Source organism: Ostrinia nubilalis, chromosome 12, assembly GCF_963855985.1.
Source record: "Ostrinia nubilalis chromosome 12, ilOstNubi1.1, whole genome shotgun sequence".
Taxonomy (NCBI): domain Eukaryota; kingdom Metazoa; phylum Arthropoda; class Insecta; order Lepidoptera; family Crambidae; genus Ostrinia; species Ostrinia nubilalis.
The window spans coordinates 5,726,316-5,739,692 of record NC_087099.1 but is presented as its reverse complement, the minus strand read 5'-3'; the positions used below and the strand labels follow the sequence as shown (position 1 = coordinate 5,739,692).

The window sequence follows — 13,377 nt, the reverse complement described above, 5'->3', positions numbered from 1 at the left end:
ATTTGCCACGAATTTAAGTTCGTAGTTAATATCTTAATTTTAAAAATAAACTTGATGAGTTAATTAATAGTAATTATTATTCAAACTCCAAAAAGAACTCAGTGAACTTCGCACTACTAATGGTATCTCCAATGGCACATCCATCGACGTTATTATGCTACACTAGAGGCCGCCCGCGACTTCGTACGCGTGGATCCCGTTTTACCCCCTTCATCTATCTTACGCGGTTTAGACTTTTTCATAAAATGAAATGTTTTTTTCTGTTCCGTGGGAATTTTGCAATATCCTGTTGTAACTAAGCTTTAAGTTTACTAAGGTACCTGCATGCCAAATTTCAAGCGTCTAACTTAAGCGGTTTAGATTTTTCATACAAAAGGTTTTTCCCCCTAATTCCCGTTCCCGTGGGATACTCATAAGTATACTATAACCTGCCCAGGAGTATGAAGAATAATTGTACCAAGTTTCGTTAAAATCCGTCGAGTAGTTTTTGTTTCTATAAGGAACATACAGACGGACAGACAGACAGACAAAAATTTTACTAATTGCATTTTTGGCATCAGTATCGATCACTAATCACCCCCTGATAGTTATTTTGAAAATATATTTCATGTACAGAATTGACCTCTCTACAGATTTATTATAAGTATAGATAAACTCTATCACCACAAAGTTAATTTCAGTATTTTCTACCCTAAGTTGGACTCTGAAAAAGCAATGCAGTTAGAAATCTCATCATCATCATCATTTCACGGACGTCCACTGCTGCTGAACATAGGCCTCCCCCAAGGATTTCTATAATGACCGGTTGGTAGCCACCTGCATCCAGAGCCTTCCTGCTACCTTTATGGGGATGTCGGTTCACCTTGTGGGTGGACGTAAAAATCTATCTCCAGCTAATTTGAGTATCTTCTAACTAACCCCTTATTCAGGTGTAAGATATGCATAGTCTTCGAAAACACAAAACTCATGGACACCCTACACCTTTAGGAAACACCACGCTCGTGTTTTGGCGGGCTTCTTTGATAGACTGAATTCGCAATGAGGATGTGTCGAACAAGGAAATCCGGCGGTATACGGAACCTTTGGATATTGTATTTCATTTTTGATACATTTACCGATGGGTGCGGGAACTGGGTCTTATTGAGACAGAAGGTAATTTCGATCTATTTGGAGAAGTAATTGATGCAGAAATAAACCTAATTTTCTAAGTACCTAAATAGCCTTTTTAAGTACCTAGCTCGGAGAATTGCTAAAATCAAGTGGCAGTGGGCGGGGCACATAGCTCGTAGAGACGATGGCCGTTGGGGCAGGAAAGTTCTCGAGTGGCGACCACGGGCTGGAAGACGTAGCGTAGGCAGGCCTCCTACTAGGTGGACCGACGATCTGGTAAAGGTCGCGGGAAGAGCCTGGATGCGGGCAGCGCAGGACCGTTCATTGTGGAAAACCTTGGGGGAGGCCTTTGTCCAGCAGTGGACGTCATTTGGCTGAAACGAACGAACGAACGAAGTACCTAGCTAGCCTTTCCAGTTGAATTAGGAGAAAAATTAAGTAATGTAAAAACCAATTTAAAGCCTGCGCCACTAAAGGATACCAAACAACGAATATAAAAAAACTTACCTACCTATAAGAATGCGGAATCAAAGCTGCAACCGCTGGCATTGATAATACTCGTAGGTATAGGTACCTACCTAGTCCAATATGGCAGATGGTCGTCTAATAAACTTTAACCACCTTCCCAATACTTAGAACAGCAATCAATCTAATATAGTCTAATAACTGAGGCATTTAAATCTCTGCGTCAAAATCTTCTCATTATACGTCAGTTCATAATATTTACAAAATCCATTAGCCTCAAATGTACTTGACTTTCACGAGCTTTTATTGATACCATATTTTCGTTTCAGGGTACGAAGTGCTGTCGACGGGCCCAGCACTGCTGCTACAGTTCACGGCCAACTCCGCCACAGCAGGGCAGGGGTTCGCAGCCACATTCCACTTTCAACCGCCTCCAGACTCAACAGCTGCTGGTTTGTAAAATTACCTTTTTAATTAGAGGTTTAACTTTAGGTGATCTTAGCGAATGAATTTCATTCGTTTCATTAAGACTACTCCCTGAAATGACTATGACAATTGACAAGAAATCTGTAACTCGCACTCTAACCCCCTCATTAATAAAAAGTTACACCTAGGATGAACTCTGGATTAAAATTACATTTCCATACTAATTGACAACTTAAGCCAGAGTTCAACTAGGTTGTAACTTTTAATAATAAGGGGGTAGGTAAGTGGATGATCAACAGGGACAAAAAGATTAAAAAATTTGCAAAATACTAGGGCACTATTTAAGTTGTGAGCCTCGACAACATAACGTGCTGTTAGACGACATCTAATACTTTTAATGAAAAGTTTGACATTTTTGACTACAACCTTATTTAAAACTTTTTATCATTTGAGCACGTTTTGTATTATTAACATTGAATTGAAAATTATCTTGACTACAAAAACGTGGAATTGACTTGCGGAAATTTTCGCACGAAGATTTATTATGACTTTCGACGTGGTAAATCAATACAAAACTGAAGCGGTCAGCTAAATTTTACTTTTGGCGATAAAGATCTGTTCTTTACCATTGTAAAACGCTAGTTTAAGAAGTATAATATTGTATGTCATTGGCTCACCAGTGAACTTTGCGAAAGTCGTCCAAAATGACTAATAGTGGCGGAAAACATTGGTGTTGTCAGAAAAATGGAAGAGAAACCTCGTCATGTGATGTATCGTAGGATTGAGATAATCCTAGGCATTAATTCCACTAGCAGTAATAAAATATTGTATGACCATATTATGGTTAATACGTTTTTTTCTCGCTGGATGTCACAAAATTTTTCAAACGCTCAATAGGACGCTTGTGTCGTTTAGTCCTTGGAAATGTTTGATAAATACGTTTAAAAAGCTTTAAAAGCCGTTTTTAAAATTGTGACAGTTGACGAATTAAGGATCTATACATAATGATCCTGAAAATAAACAGCTATCGACTATGGAGGTGTTTTAAGATGATCCAATTCCAACAAAAGTCCCATGCGCTCGGTACACTTTAAAACTTACGGTCGCTTATTTTTCCGAAATATCCTATTATATGACAGAAACGTCACTAGAGAAATTTAGAATGGTTAATTCTTAATAGTAAACAGCCACTTTTTTCCAAGTCTTCAGTTTAATAAGGGAAACTGACCAGCATAGTCGAATCGTCATTCGTAACGAAAATGTGAGCTTTTACACGTCTCGTCAAACAACTGACTATTTGAACACTCAAAATATGAAATAAACAGGTCCAACGCTACAAAATTCTTGCTTGGAATCTAAACACTTCTTTTGGTACCCATATATTAAAATTAAATGCGTGAACAGCGATTTATGTAGCCAGAAGCAACTGTCGGTGCGGTCAAAAACCATGCTTTGGAGGTGCCTCAAGCTGAGTGGAAAAAATGCTATAAAAAGTGTTTCGGACACATTAAAAAGTACATAAATCATGAAAGACAATACCAATAAACGCAATCAATACCATTTTAATAATAAACTACTTTGTTTTCATAGTTAGGCTCACAACTTAAATAGTGTCCCACGTATGTACTTAAAAGATGATGACTTTATCCATTTAGTAGCTATAGGTACCTGTCTGCCAATCATCCTTTTCATTAATCAATTATTGTTCATGAATCAGTTTAGTAAAGGAGTGAAATAGGGGTTATGTCGCTCTTCATGGGAATAACACAACAACTCGTTGGGCGCCACTTTGCATTATACAGGAAAGTGGCGCCCAACAAGTTGTTTTGTTGTGTTATTCCCATTATTCCTCTCGTAAAAAAAGGTTTGCAATCCAGATCATAAGACAAGCCTCAACCCTGAGCATGTAAAAAGCATCAGAATATGCTTTTTGATTGTCTAACTAGAGCTTCTGTTCAGAAATACAAATCACTAACAAAATATCCGTATGCGTGCTGCTTTATTCAAATTAATTTGTCGCGGCCAAGAATTATGATTTTCCCCAAATAAAATTGCCCGAGCTCTTTTTGGACGCTTGGTTATAAATGCGGCGATCCAGTTAAATTTGCCTAGCAGCCAACAAGGTATGAATAGAATCGTTGGCCGCCTTCCAGATGTTAGGCTGGCGCTTATTTCGTATGGCACTAGATGCCTATCTTGTTCCCACAATGTCACTTACTTAATACCGCCTAGCTTTATTGCTCTCCGGAAAATGCATTTGAATTTTGAATAAGTACCTCAGATCCTGCAAGATTGTTATTTGACTCTGGTAAATTACAAAGCCATACATTCATGACAAAATGTGTCAAAAAATACCTTAGATAATAAATATTTGCTTCGAAAAAAATAATTATATGAAAATATTATCAGCGCCATCTAGTCTGTTCACTTTGAACTCACGGAAGAAGCAAACTCATCTTTCACCTAGGCTAGGCGCTAGCACCAGCAAAATCAATTTAGCGCCATCTACATTTTTCTCAATGAACTACGTGAGTCGCTAGTCAGATTCCTCCGTGAATTTTGTGACTACCAACAGATGGCGTTATTCTATACTTTGTTTCAGATTCAGATCGTCTGCTGAAATTGAGCTTCGGAAAAGCGTTCGAGTCCCTTGGGCCTGAAGTCAGCGCCACAAGTAAGTGAATAGATATGATATTGATGTTTATGTATGTTCCAATTAGGTACTGCGATTCCAGAGGAAGTACCTAATTGATATTTCACGTGAAAGTAATGTTGATACGGCGTACACTACTCCTTTGACTACAAGGAAATTAATTTGTTCATTCGTCAACAAGATCGTCGAAATCCAATTTCAATATACTTAATATTATGCTTGTTAAAATGGCCTACCTATTTAAAAACATTTCTATGATCGTAAGAAGTATACCTACCTACCGTACTCAATGAAAAGCGACTTTTAATTGAAATACCTACGTGGGATGGGCTTAAAATGGTAGTAAATCTCTACGCCACTCCAATTAGTGTAAAATCATTCTATTTACTGTCGCCCACTGAACATAATTAATTAATGTGAATTTAAAACCAACCCTCACGATACCGAGTAGGTACCTACTCTCAGTTAAAAAGTTCCAGGATTAAGAAGTCTTTACAAGAGATTCAATTTGATCTAAAAACGTATTGAAACACGATCCGATCTTTTCAATTTACAATCAAAATACTCCAACGCCGACCCCCATTAAGTTAAAAAGGGAAAACAAGATTTCCCCAAATCGGGAAACCTTAGCTTCTCTAATAAAAAGACAAGAAAACAGAGATGATTTATTTGAAACGAATTCGGGCTCAACTAAAAGACCTTTGCCTATTTTATGCATAAGTTTTTTTATTACTTCAACAGAGTACTTTTAAAATTGACACAGAGAATAATAAAGTAGAGTTGTTCCAGTGAAGATGGGAGTGCATTATTACACTTTGTCGTATTTTCTTTTGTCATCGGTGTTTGAAATATCAAATGAACAAGATACGCTTTGTTCTATCATCATCTGAAAATATGCAAGGATGTTCAGGTTATAAAAAAAAATGTTCTTGTTACCTGTGTGGATGTCTACTTCTTTATATTTTATTCAGAAAACTACAATAGGTGCCTTTACTACACTTACGTATCTATTCTTTAATTGACGAATATTTTATGTGCTAAAAGAAAGTTACAATAGGTTTAACTTTAAGCCTCTACATACATACTCGTAGATACATTGAAAGACGTTTTTATTCACTGAAAATTGCTACCTACTTAATCCCTTTAGACACCTATCGATAGTAAAAAAAACTATCATAATCGTTTCAAAGCTTTTTTCTTTGCAACTTATTATCTTTTGTCGTAACTTCACACCTCCGCACTTTAAAGTTTGCTACTTAAAACTTATAACTAGGTCAGCGCTACAAGTTCTACCTATAGGGTATTACAGGAAAGTTGTCTTATCCAGTTAGTTTTAGTTTTCTTTTAAAATTTTCTACAAGCTTTAGAAGATACTCTTAAGAATTTGAAATATTTGTTACAGACTCTATTATACGGACTTACATAAATTATAATTAATACTTACTTAAAACTGATATGATAACTCTTAAGAGTTCGATCGTTGTTCATTAGTTTCAATCGAAAGACGAATCCAAGGATTTCCACAAAGACCGCTCCCGCGCCGCCCGCATCCAGGCACCTCCCGCGACCTTCACCAGATCGTCGGTCCACCTAGTGGAGTTCTGCCCACACTACGTCTTCTAGCTCATCTTACGAGTATAATAAAGCAATTTAAATTAAAAATGTGTGGTATTAATGAAAGTAATTATGAAAATTTCGCATTTATTTTCTTCTTCCTACTATCTCTCCCGCCCTGGAATTCAATTTCCTGCACTATTGTCACCACTTCCCTCCATATTGTGATAGGGTTGCCCCAGTTTAGCCTTTGACCTAATTAAATTAAATACGTTATGCATCTCATAACGAACAAACATGCTATTATATTCTTTTAACCGTATGGGTGCGGAGAAGTACAATAAAACCAGGTCGATGTCGTAAAAGGCGAATGACATATCCTCCCAACCTATCAGGCCAACGTGGGAAAGTGTAGGCCAAATCCTCAATTTGCCTGTTGTAAATTGGACCACGTGACCATGGGCCAGAAGACATAGTGTGGACAGGCCTCCCACTAGGTGGAAGGACGAGTGAAGAAGGTCCCGTCTGGGGAAGTACCAGGATGCGGTTATACTCCTGCAGTGGAGGCTAAATATTCTGATGATGGTCATTTTCTTTTATTTAGAACCTACTTCACTAAAACATTTTGTCGTATTAAAATATACCTACCTACAAGGAATTCTGTATTTGCCTAACACCCCAAACAAACTTCGACACCTAAACATCGAGCAAAATGCACGAAAAACGTTACAAAGTTAATAAATAAAGCAATTTCCCCGTTTGCAAGTTGCAGTGACGCTGTTAAATGCATCCCGGGCGGGTGACGGGGAATAAAACAACCGGCTAAATAAATGATCAAACGACCCGCGCCGGACGATGCGTTGCGGTGCGGACTGGTTAGGGTTAGCGATGCGATGATAAATCGTACAATTTAAACTTTATTTTTAGTTTTAGAACTGCGTCAGACAACGTTTGACCTCAATCACGTTAACGTAGGTAAAGATGATGACCCAGGAGAGACTGTGGTAGGTAGTGAAGGCTTTGGCCGGAATCCCACAGTTCCTTTTCAGTCAAAGCGAATAAAAAGGTAAAGATGATGAGATTCAACACGCATACTCATTTTAATTACGGATTATTGTTAATTACGCTTATTGCATTTTGATAATTATTTAATAGACAACCATTTAAGAAATTAGGCGATTATCACACTGCACCACACTCCGTCGTGATAATCGCCTTAAACTGCTTTGCTTCTTTAAGTATTTGTTGTAAAAAGTAGAGCCAGATTGCCTAGCGTTACTCCTTCTTAGTACTGCTCCGAAATAGTAGCCCTACCTAGGCTCTTGTTTAATACAGTGTTTTCTTAGTCAATTTTAATTAAATTAACGAAGATTTGAGCCGTGAAAAGTAAAGTTTCCGTAATTAATACTGTTCGCGCTGCTACATCAGCGCCACCACCGGCGACGCTAGCGCCCCCTATCATAATCAAGCATGCTCCATAGAAAGAAGTCTATGGAGCCGAGAGAATTTTTGTCTATGCGACGACCGCCAACCGAAGCGTCGCTTCCATTTTTTTACCGCCAACAAGAAAGGCTTTATTTTTCTGTAATGTACCTTAATATTGTTTAAACCGAAGTAAACCCCAATGTTCACCGAAGAATGGCTTATTATTGAAAAGGCCCCTATTTTCAAGATCCTACAAAACTACAAACTATAAACCTAAACTCCAACATGTTTTTGGCGACCGTGACAGGACGAACACGAAGAAAACTGCTGAAAAACGATGATTCCGATGAAGAACCGATGCTAAACCCAAATCCAGGCCTCCATCCAAGATTCCAAGCACCTATAACCTATTGCACGATTGTAATGCGCATGGAGTGTCGTAAAGTGTTTCATCCAAAGTTTTCATGTTAACTCGCTAAGTATATTTTCAAATTCTCCAAGCAACAGGTGGGTTCTTTTCTTGTCGCTCTTCACTGTCTTCCTGTTTGTGCCTTCGCTATTAGCTTTTGCACGCATTAAACACCACACGCCGAACTGTTTCAGTCTAATCGGGCCTACAACGTGGGGGTGCCTATCACGCGTGCTAACCTCTGAGCTGCCGATCTCCGCTTCTGCTGCGGGCGGCGTCAGGGCAGTTGTAAAGCTTCGGGGCATCGGGCTGAGGCTGCGACGCGCACGAGTTGCGCAAAGGACCGCTATACAAGTTTGACCTGCACATTTTATTTGCTTATTTCATTGTTTGTGCGCCAATATGTCTGAGAGTGATGACTATAACGAGAGTTCCGCCAAATTGGACCTCACTAAATTGTATAGGCAACGTAGTTCTATCAAAGGCCGTCTAACTTCAATTAAAAACTACTTGCAAACTATTAAATTGATCAACCCGAGTGACCTTAAAGGTGCAAAACTTAAGGAGCTCACTATTCGGTTAGAAAAATGTCAAGAACTATTTTCATCCTTCGATAAATTGCAAACTTTAATAGAAAATAATTCTGACAATTTAGACATTCAATTACAAGAGAGAGAATCAATAGAAAGTGACATGTACTCTGCCTTGTCTAGCTTCCAAGAAATAATTGAGTCTGCTACTCCAAATTCCAATTCAAAGTTTTGTGATGCATGTAGTGTTTCCAACGGCAGTCACTCACAACAATTCAATAATATCAAGTTGCCAACTATAAAATTGCCTACATTTGATGGAAATTACCTAAAATGGCTAGAGTTTCATGACACTTTTGATTCATTAATTAATTCCAATGATTCTATTCCGGCAATAAACAAATTTCATTATCTCAGATCATCACTAGAGGGAAGTGCTCTTGTTGTTATAAAATCTATTGAATTTACATCCAAAAATTACCTTGTTGCTTGGGAATTGTTATGCGAGAGATACAACAACAAAAATATTTTGATTAATAATCACCTAAAGTCATTGTTTTCAATTGAGATAATTAACAAAGAGTCTTATAAGGCATTACGCTATTTAATTGATAATGTCACTAAAAACTTGAGATCTTTAAATACTTTGGGTCTGCCCACCGATAGTTGGGATGCCTTGATAATATATTTAGTATCTTCTAAATTAGATACTTCTACCAATTGTAAGTGGGAAGAGCATAAGAGTACCTTACCAAGCTTGCCCACACTAGATAATTTCTTTCAATTTTTGCGAAATAGGGCTGCTATTTTAGAAACTACCTCTATAAATAAGGTAGAGAAGCCTGTCTATCAAACTAAAAGTTTTCAAAAGTCTAACAATAATACAACTAAGTCTTTTTCAGTGTCATTGGAAGACAATAGTGATGCAATTGCCACATCCTATACCCCTACATGTGTCATTTGTAGTCAATCTCATCCAACTTACCAATGTCCAACTTTCAAAAGGTTGTCTGTTGAAGACAGACTCAATGAAGTTACTCGACTAAAGTTATGTAATACTTGCCTTCGTAAGGGCCATATTTCTTCTCAGTGTAGATTGAAAGGATCATGTCGTATGTGCAAGTCAAGGCACAATACTTTGTTACATTTTGACAAACCCAATATTAAGGAAGCCGATAACATTACTGTTCCTTCCTTGCCTATATCTCTCTCAGCTGTTTCAGTTGGCCAAGTCCTCCTATGTACTGCTATGGTTGAGATTAAATCCAATAACAAATTGTACCAAGCGCGTGCTCTGCTAGACACGGGCAGCCAATCGTCTTTTGTGACTGATGCATTTATACAAAAATTAAGTTTGCTTACCGAGGACATCAACTCGATGAGTGTGTCTGGGATCAACAATGTCGCGTTTTCTATAACAGAACGTTGTAAGTTAACTCTAAAATCCAAAGTTAGTTCATTCAAGAAGCAGGTGCAGTGCTTAGTTGTGCCTGAGATAACTGGACAATTACCATCTATGAATGTCAATATTGAGCATCTTAACTTGCCTACCGATCTTGAGCTTGCTGATCCTCTATTTTACTGTCCCTCCACTGTCGATATACTTTTGGGGGCAGACGTTTTCTGGGATATTGTAGGTTCAAAGCGAATTAAGTTAGGATCCAACAAACCTATTTTACAACAATCCCACTTAGGGTGGCTAATTTCTGGGCCTATAAGTAATACCCAGCCTAATAAAGTAAACTAATTTCTGGGCCTATATGTGATACCCAGCCTAATAAATATTAATTTCTGGGCCTATATGTAAACCCAGCCTATAAATGTAAACTATTTTCTGGGCCTATAATGTAAACCCAGCCTATAAATGTAAACTATTTTCTGGGCCTATGTAAACCCAGCCTATAAATGTAAACTATTTTCTGGGCCTATTTAATACCCAGCCTAATTTATACTAATTGCTGGGCCTATAAGTCATACCCAGCCTATTCTACAATCAAATTCTAATGTTAATTGTTATTTCAGTAAGGAAATATATGATTCACTAAAGTTATTTTGGGAAATTGATGAATTTCACCCCGATAAGGTTTGACCTACTATGTATAGAGGAATATTTTGTGAAAGTTATTTTTGAAAATACTACTGACTAAAACTTAATTGCCTAATGGCCGATTTTCATTAAAAAGGTTACCTAATTTTAAACAAAGACAAGATATTTTAGGGGTAAGTTAGTCTCCTAAACTAGATTAATTGCATTTCAATTGATATCGATTCTAATTTGCCAATTATTAAACTTTTTTATGATTATTCTATTTTATGCATGACATGTAAATCTTTGACCCACTGGGACTATTATCTGCATGCACTATTAAAGCCAAAATTATGCTACAAAAGCTTTGGAGCCTAAAATTGGACTGGGATGATCCAGTGCCGCCTAACTTATCCAAAGATTGGTCTATAATTGCCAACAATCTAAATAAACTATCTTCATTATACATACCTCGCCATGTTGTTTGTAATGAACCCATATCAATTGAGTTGCATTGTTTTGTGGACGCATCACAGGATGCCTATGGCACCTGTATCTATCTGCGCTCAATTGACAAAGATAACAATGTTTCAGTCAAGTTATTATGCGCCAAGGCTCGAGTCGCGCCTATCAAACCTACAACTATTCCGCGACTGGAGCTCTGTGGTGGCCTCTTGGGAGCTCGCCTATGTTCTAAATTGATAAAATCTCTAAAATTGGATTTTAAACAAGTAGTATTTTGGACTGACTCTACAATTTTATTAAGTTGGATCAAAACACCTCAAAAATTACTAAAAGCCTTTGTTTCTAACAGAATTCAAGAAATTAACGAGCTCACAAGCGGTCACACTTGGCGACATGTTCCTACGGATCTCAATCCGGCTGATTTGGCCTCTCGAGGAGTCGAACCCCAAGACCTAGAACCCACTAGTATATGGTGGTCAGGGCCTCCTTACCTAGCACATGATTATGTAGAGTGGCCACAGCAACTTATTAATTTTTCTGTTGAAGTTCCTGAATTAAAAGTTCATTTAAATATTGAAAAACCTACATTTATTGATTTTGACAAATATTCGTCCTTTAGTAAATTAAAAAGAATATTTGCCTATGTATTGCGATTTGCCAACAATGTTAATAAAAACAAAGCTAAGATTACGGGCTCACTACAAGTTGAAGAGTTGAATAAATATCAAACATTGTTAATTAAATTCTGTCAATTTGAATCTTTTCATACAGAAATTAATGCTATTTCAAAGAGCCAACCATTGCATCATAAGTCTAAACTTTTACCTCTAAATCCATTCCTCGACGCAGATGGCGTCCTACGAGTAGGAGGAAGGCTAAAATTATCTAATCACGAGTTCGATAAAAAACATCCTATAATTTTAGATAAACATCGATTAACTAGATTGATTTTAATTGATGAACATTTACGTCTTTTTCACGCAGGGCCTCAGCTCCTGCTAGCTTCCATCAGGGACACCTTCTGGCCCCTGGGTGGCAGGGCGCTTGCTCGCAGCGTCACGAAGGCCTGCGTCACTTGCATCCGTTGGCGCGGCAAGACTATGCAGCCCCTTATGGGCCACTTGCCGGTCAACCGCACTAATGTGTCATTCCCATTTTATTATTGTGGCGCCGATTTTGCCGGGCCATTTCAAATATCCAGTCGTAAAGGACGTGGCAATCGCATCACCAAATGTTATCTATGTATATTTGTATGTCTTACAACCAAGGCTGTTCACCTTGAGGTGGTCAGTGACCTAAGTACTGAAGCTTTTATTTATGTCTTCGACGTTTTGTATCTCGCCGCGGCAAACCCCATACGATCCATTGCGACAACGGCACTAACTTCGTTGGGGCAAACAATGAACTAAGTAGAATGTTGCGGTCAAGTCGTCAGCCCGTATGCAATTTCACTAGTAGCGAAGGCATAACCATGAAGTTTATACCGGCATACTCCCCCAATTTCGGCGGTTTATGGGAGGCCGGCGTTAAATCGTCAAAATTTCATTTAAAACGGGTCGCGGGCAATAGTTCGTTAACATTTGAAGAACTTACTACGCTCTTCGCGCAAATAGAGTCAATCCTCAATTCCCGCCCCCTGTCACCTCTATCTTCCGATCCTCTTGACCTGATTCCTATCACTCCTGGCCACTTCCTCATCGGTCGTCCACTCATGTCGGTGCCATCTCATCCGCCTGAAGAACTGAAGTCTACCAATCGCTACCACATCATAGAGAGACTCCGGCAGCAATTTTGGGACAGATGGAGGACGGAGTACCTATCAGAGCTCCAGGTCCGAACGAAGTGGAGGACAATGCAGCATCAAGCCAAGGAAGGCGACCTGGTCCTACTCAAAGAAGACCACGCCCCACCTATGAAATGGCGCCTAGGACGGATTGTCAAACTCTACCCCGGACCCGACAATATCACCAGAGTTGTGGATGTCAACACGGCCAAAGGAATTGTCCGCCGTGCTCTCAACAAGCTCGTCGCACTGCCGCCTTCGAATGAAGTTGAAACCCAGTCACCTGCTTTCAACGGGCCCCAGTATGTTCGCGCTGCTACATCAGCGCCACCACCGGCGACGCTAGCGCCCCCTATCATAATCAAGCATGCTCCATAGAAAGAAGTCTATGGAGCCGAGAGAATTTTTGTCTATGCGACGACCGCCAACCGAAGCGTCGCTTCCATTTTTTTACCGCCAACAAGAAAGGCTTTATTTTTCTGTAATGTACCTTAATATTGTTTAAACCGAAGTAAACCCCAATGTTCACCG

The 13,377-nt window shown here is 38.8% G+C and overlaps 1 protein-coding gene across 1 annotated transcript in view; it reads left to right on the top strand.

The window, feature by feature from the left end:
• LOC135076834 (suppressor of lurcher protein 1) overlaps positions 1-13,377 on the top strand; it is a 181,677-nt gene that overhangs the window by 76,476 nt on the left and 91,824 nt on the right. Inside the window, exons 5-6 of the mRNA XM_063971304.1 lie at positions 1,905-2,027; positions 4,604-4,675. Of these exons, the coding sequence (XP_063827374.1) occupies positions 1,905-2,027; positions 4,604-4,675 (195 nt within the window). The remainder of the gene's footprint in view (positions 1-1,904; positions 2,028-4,603; positions 4,676-13,377) is intronic.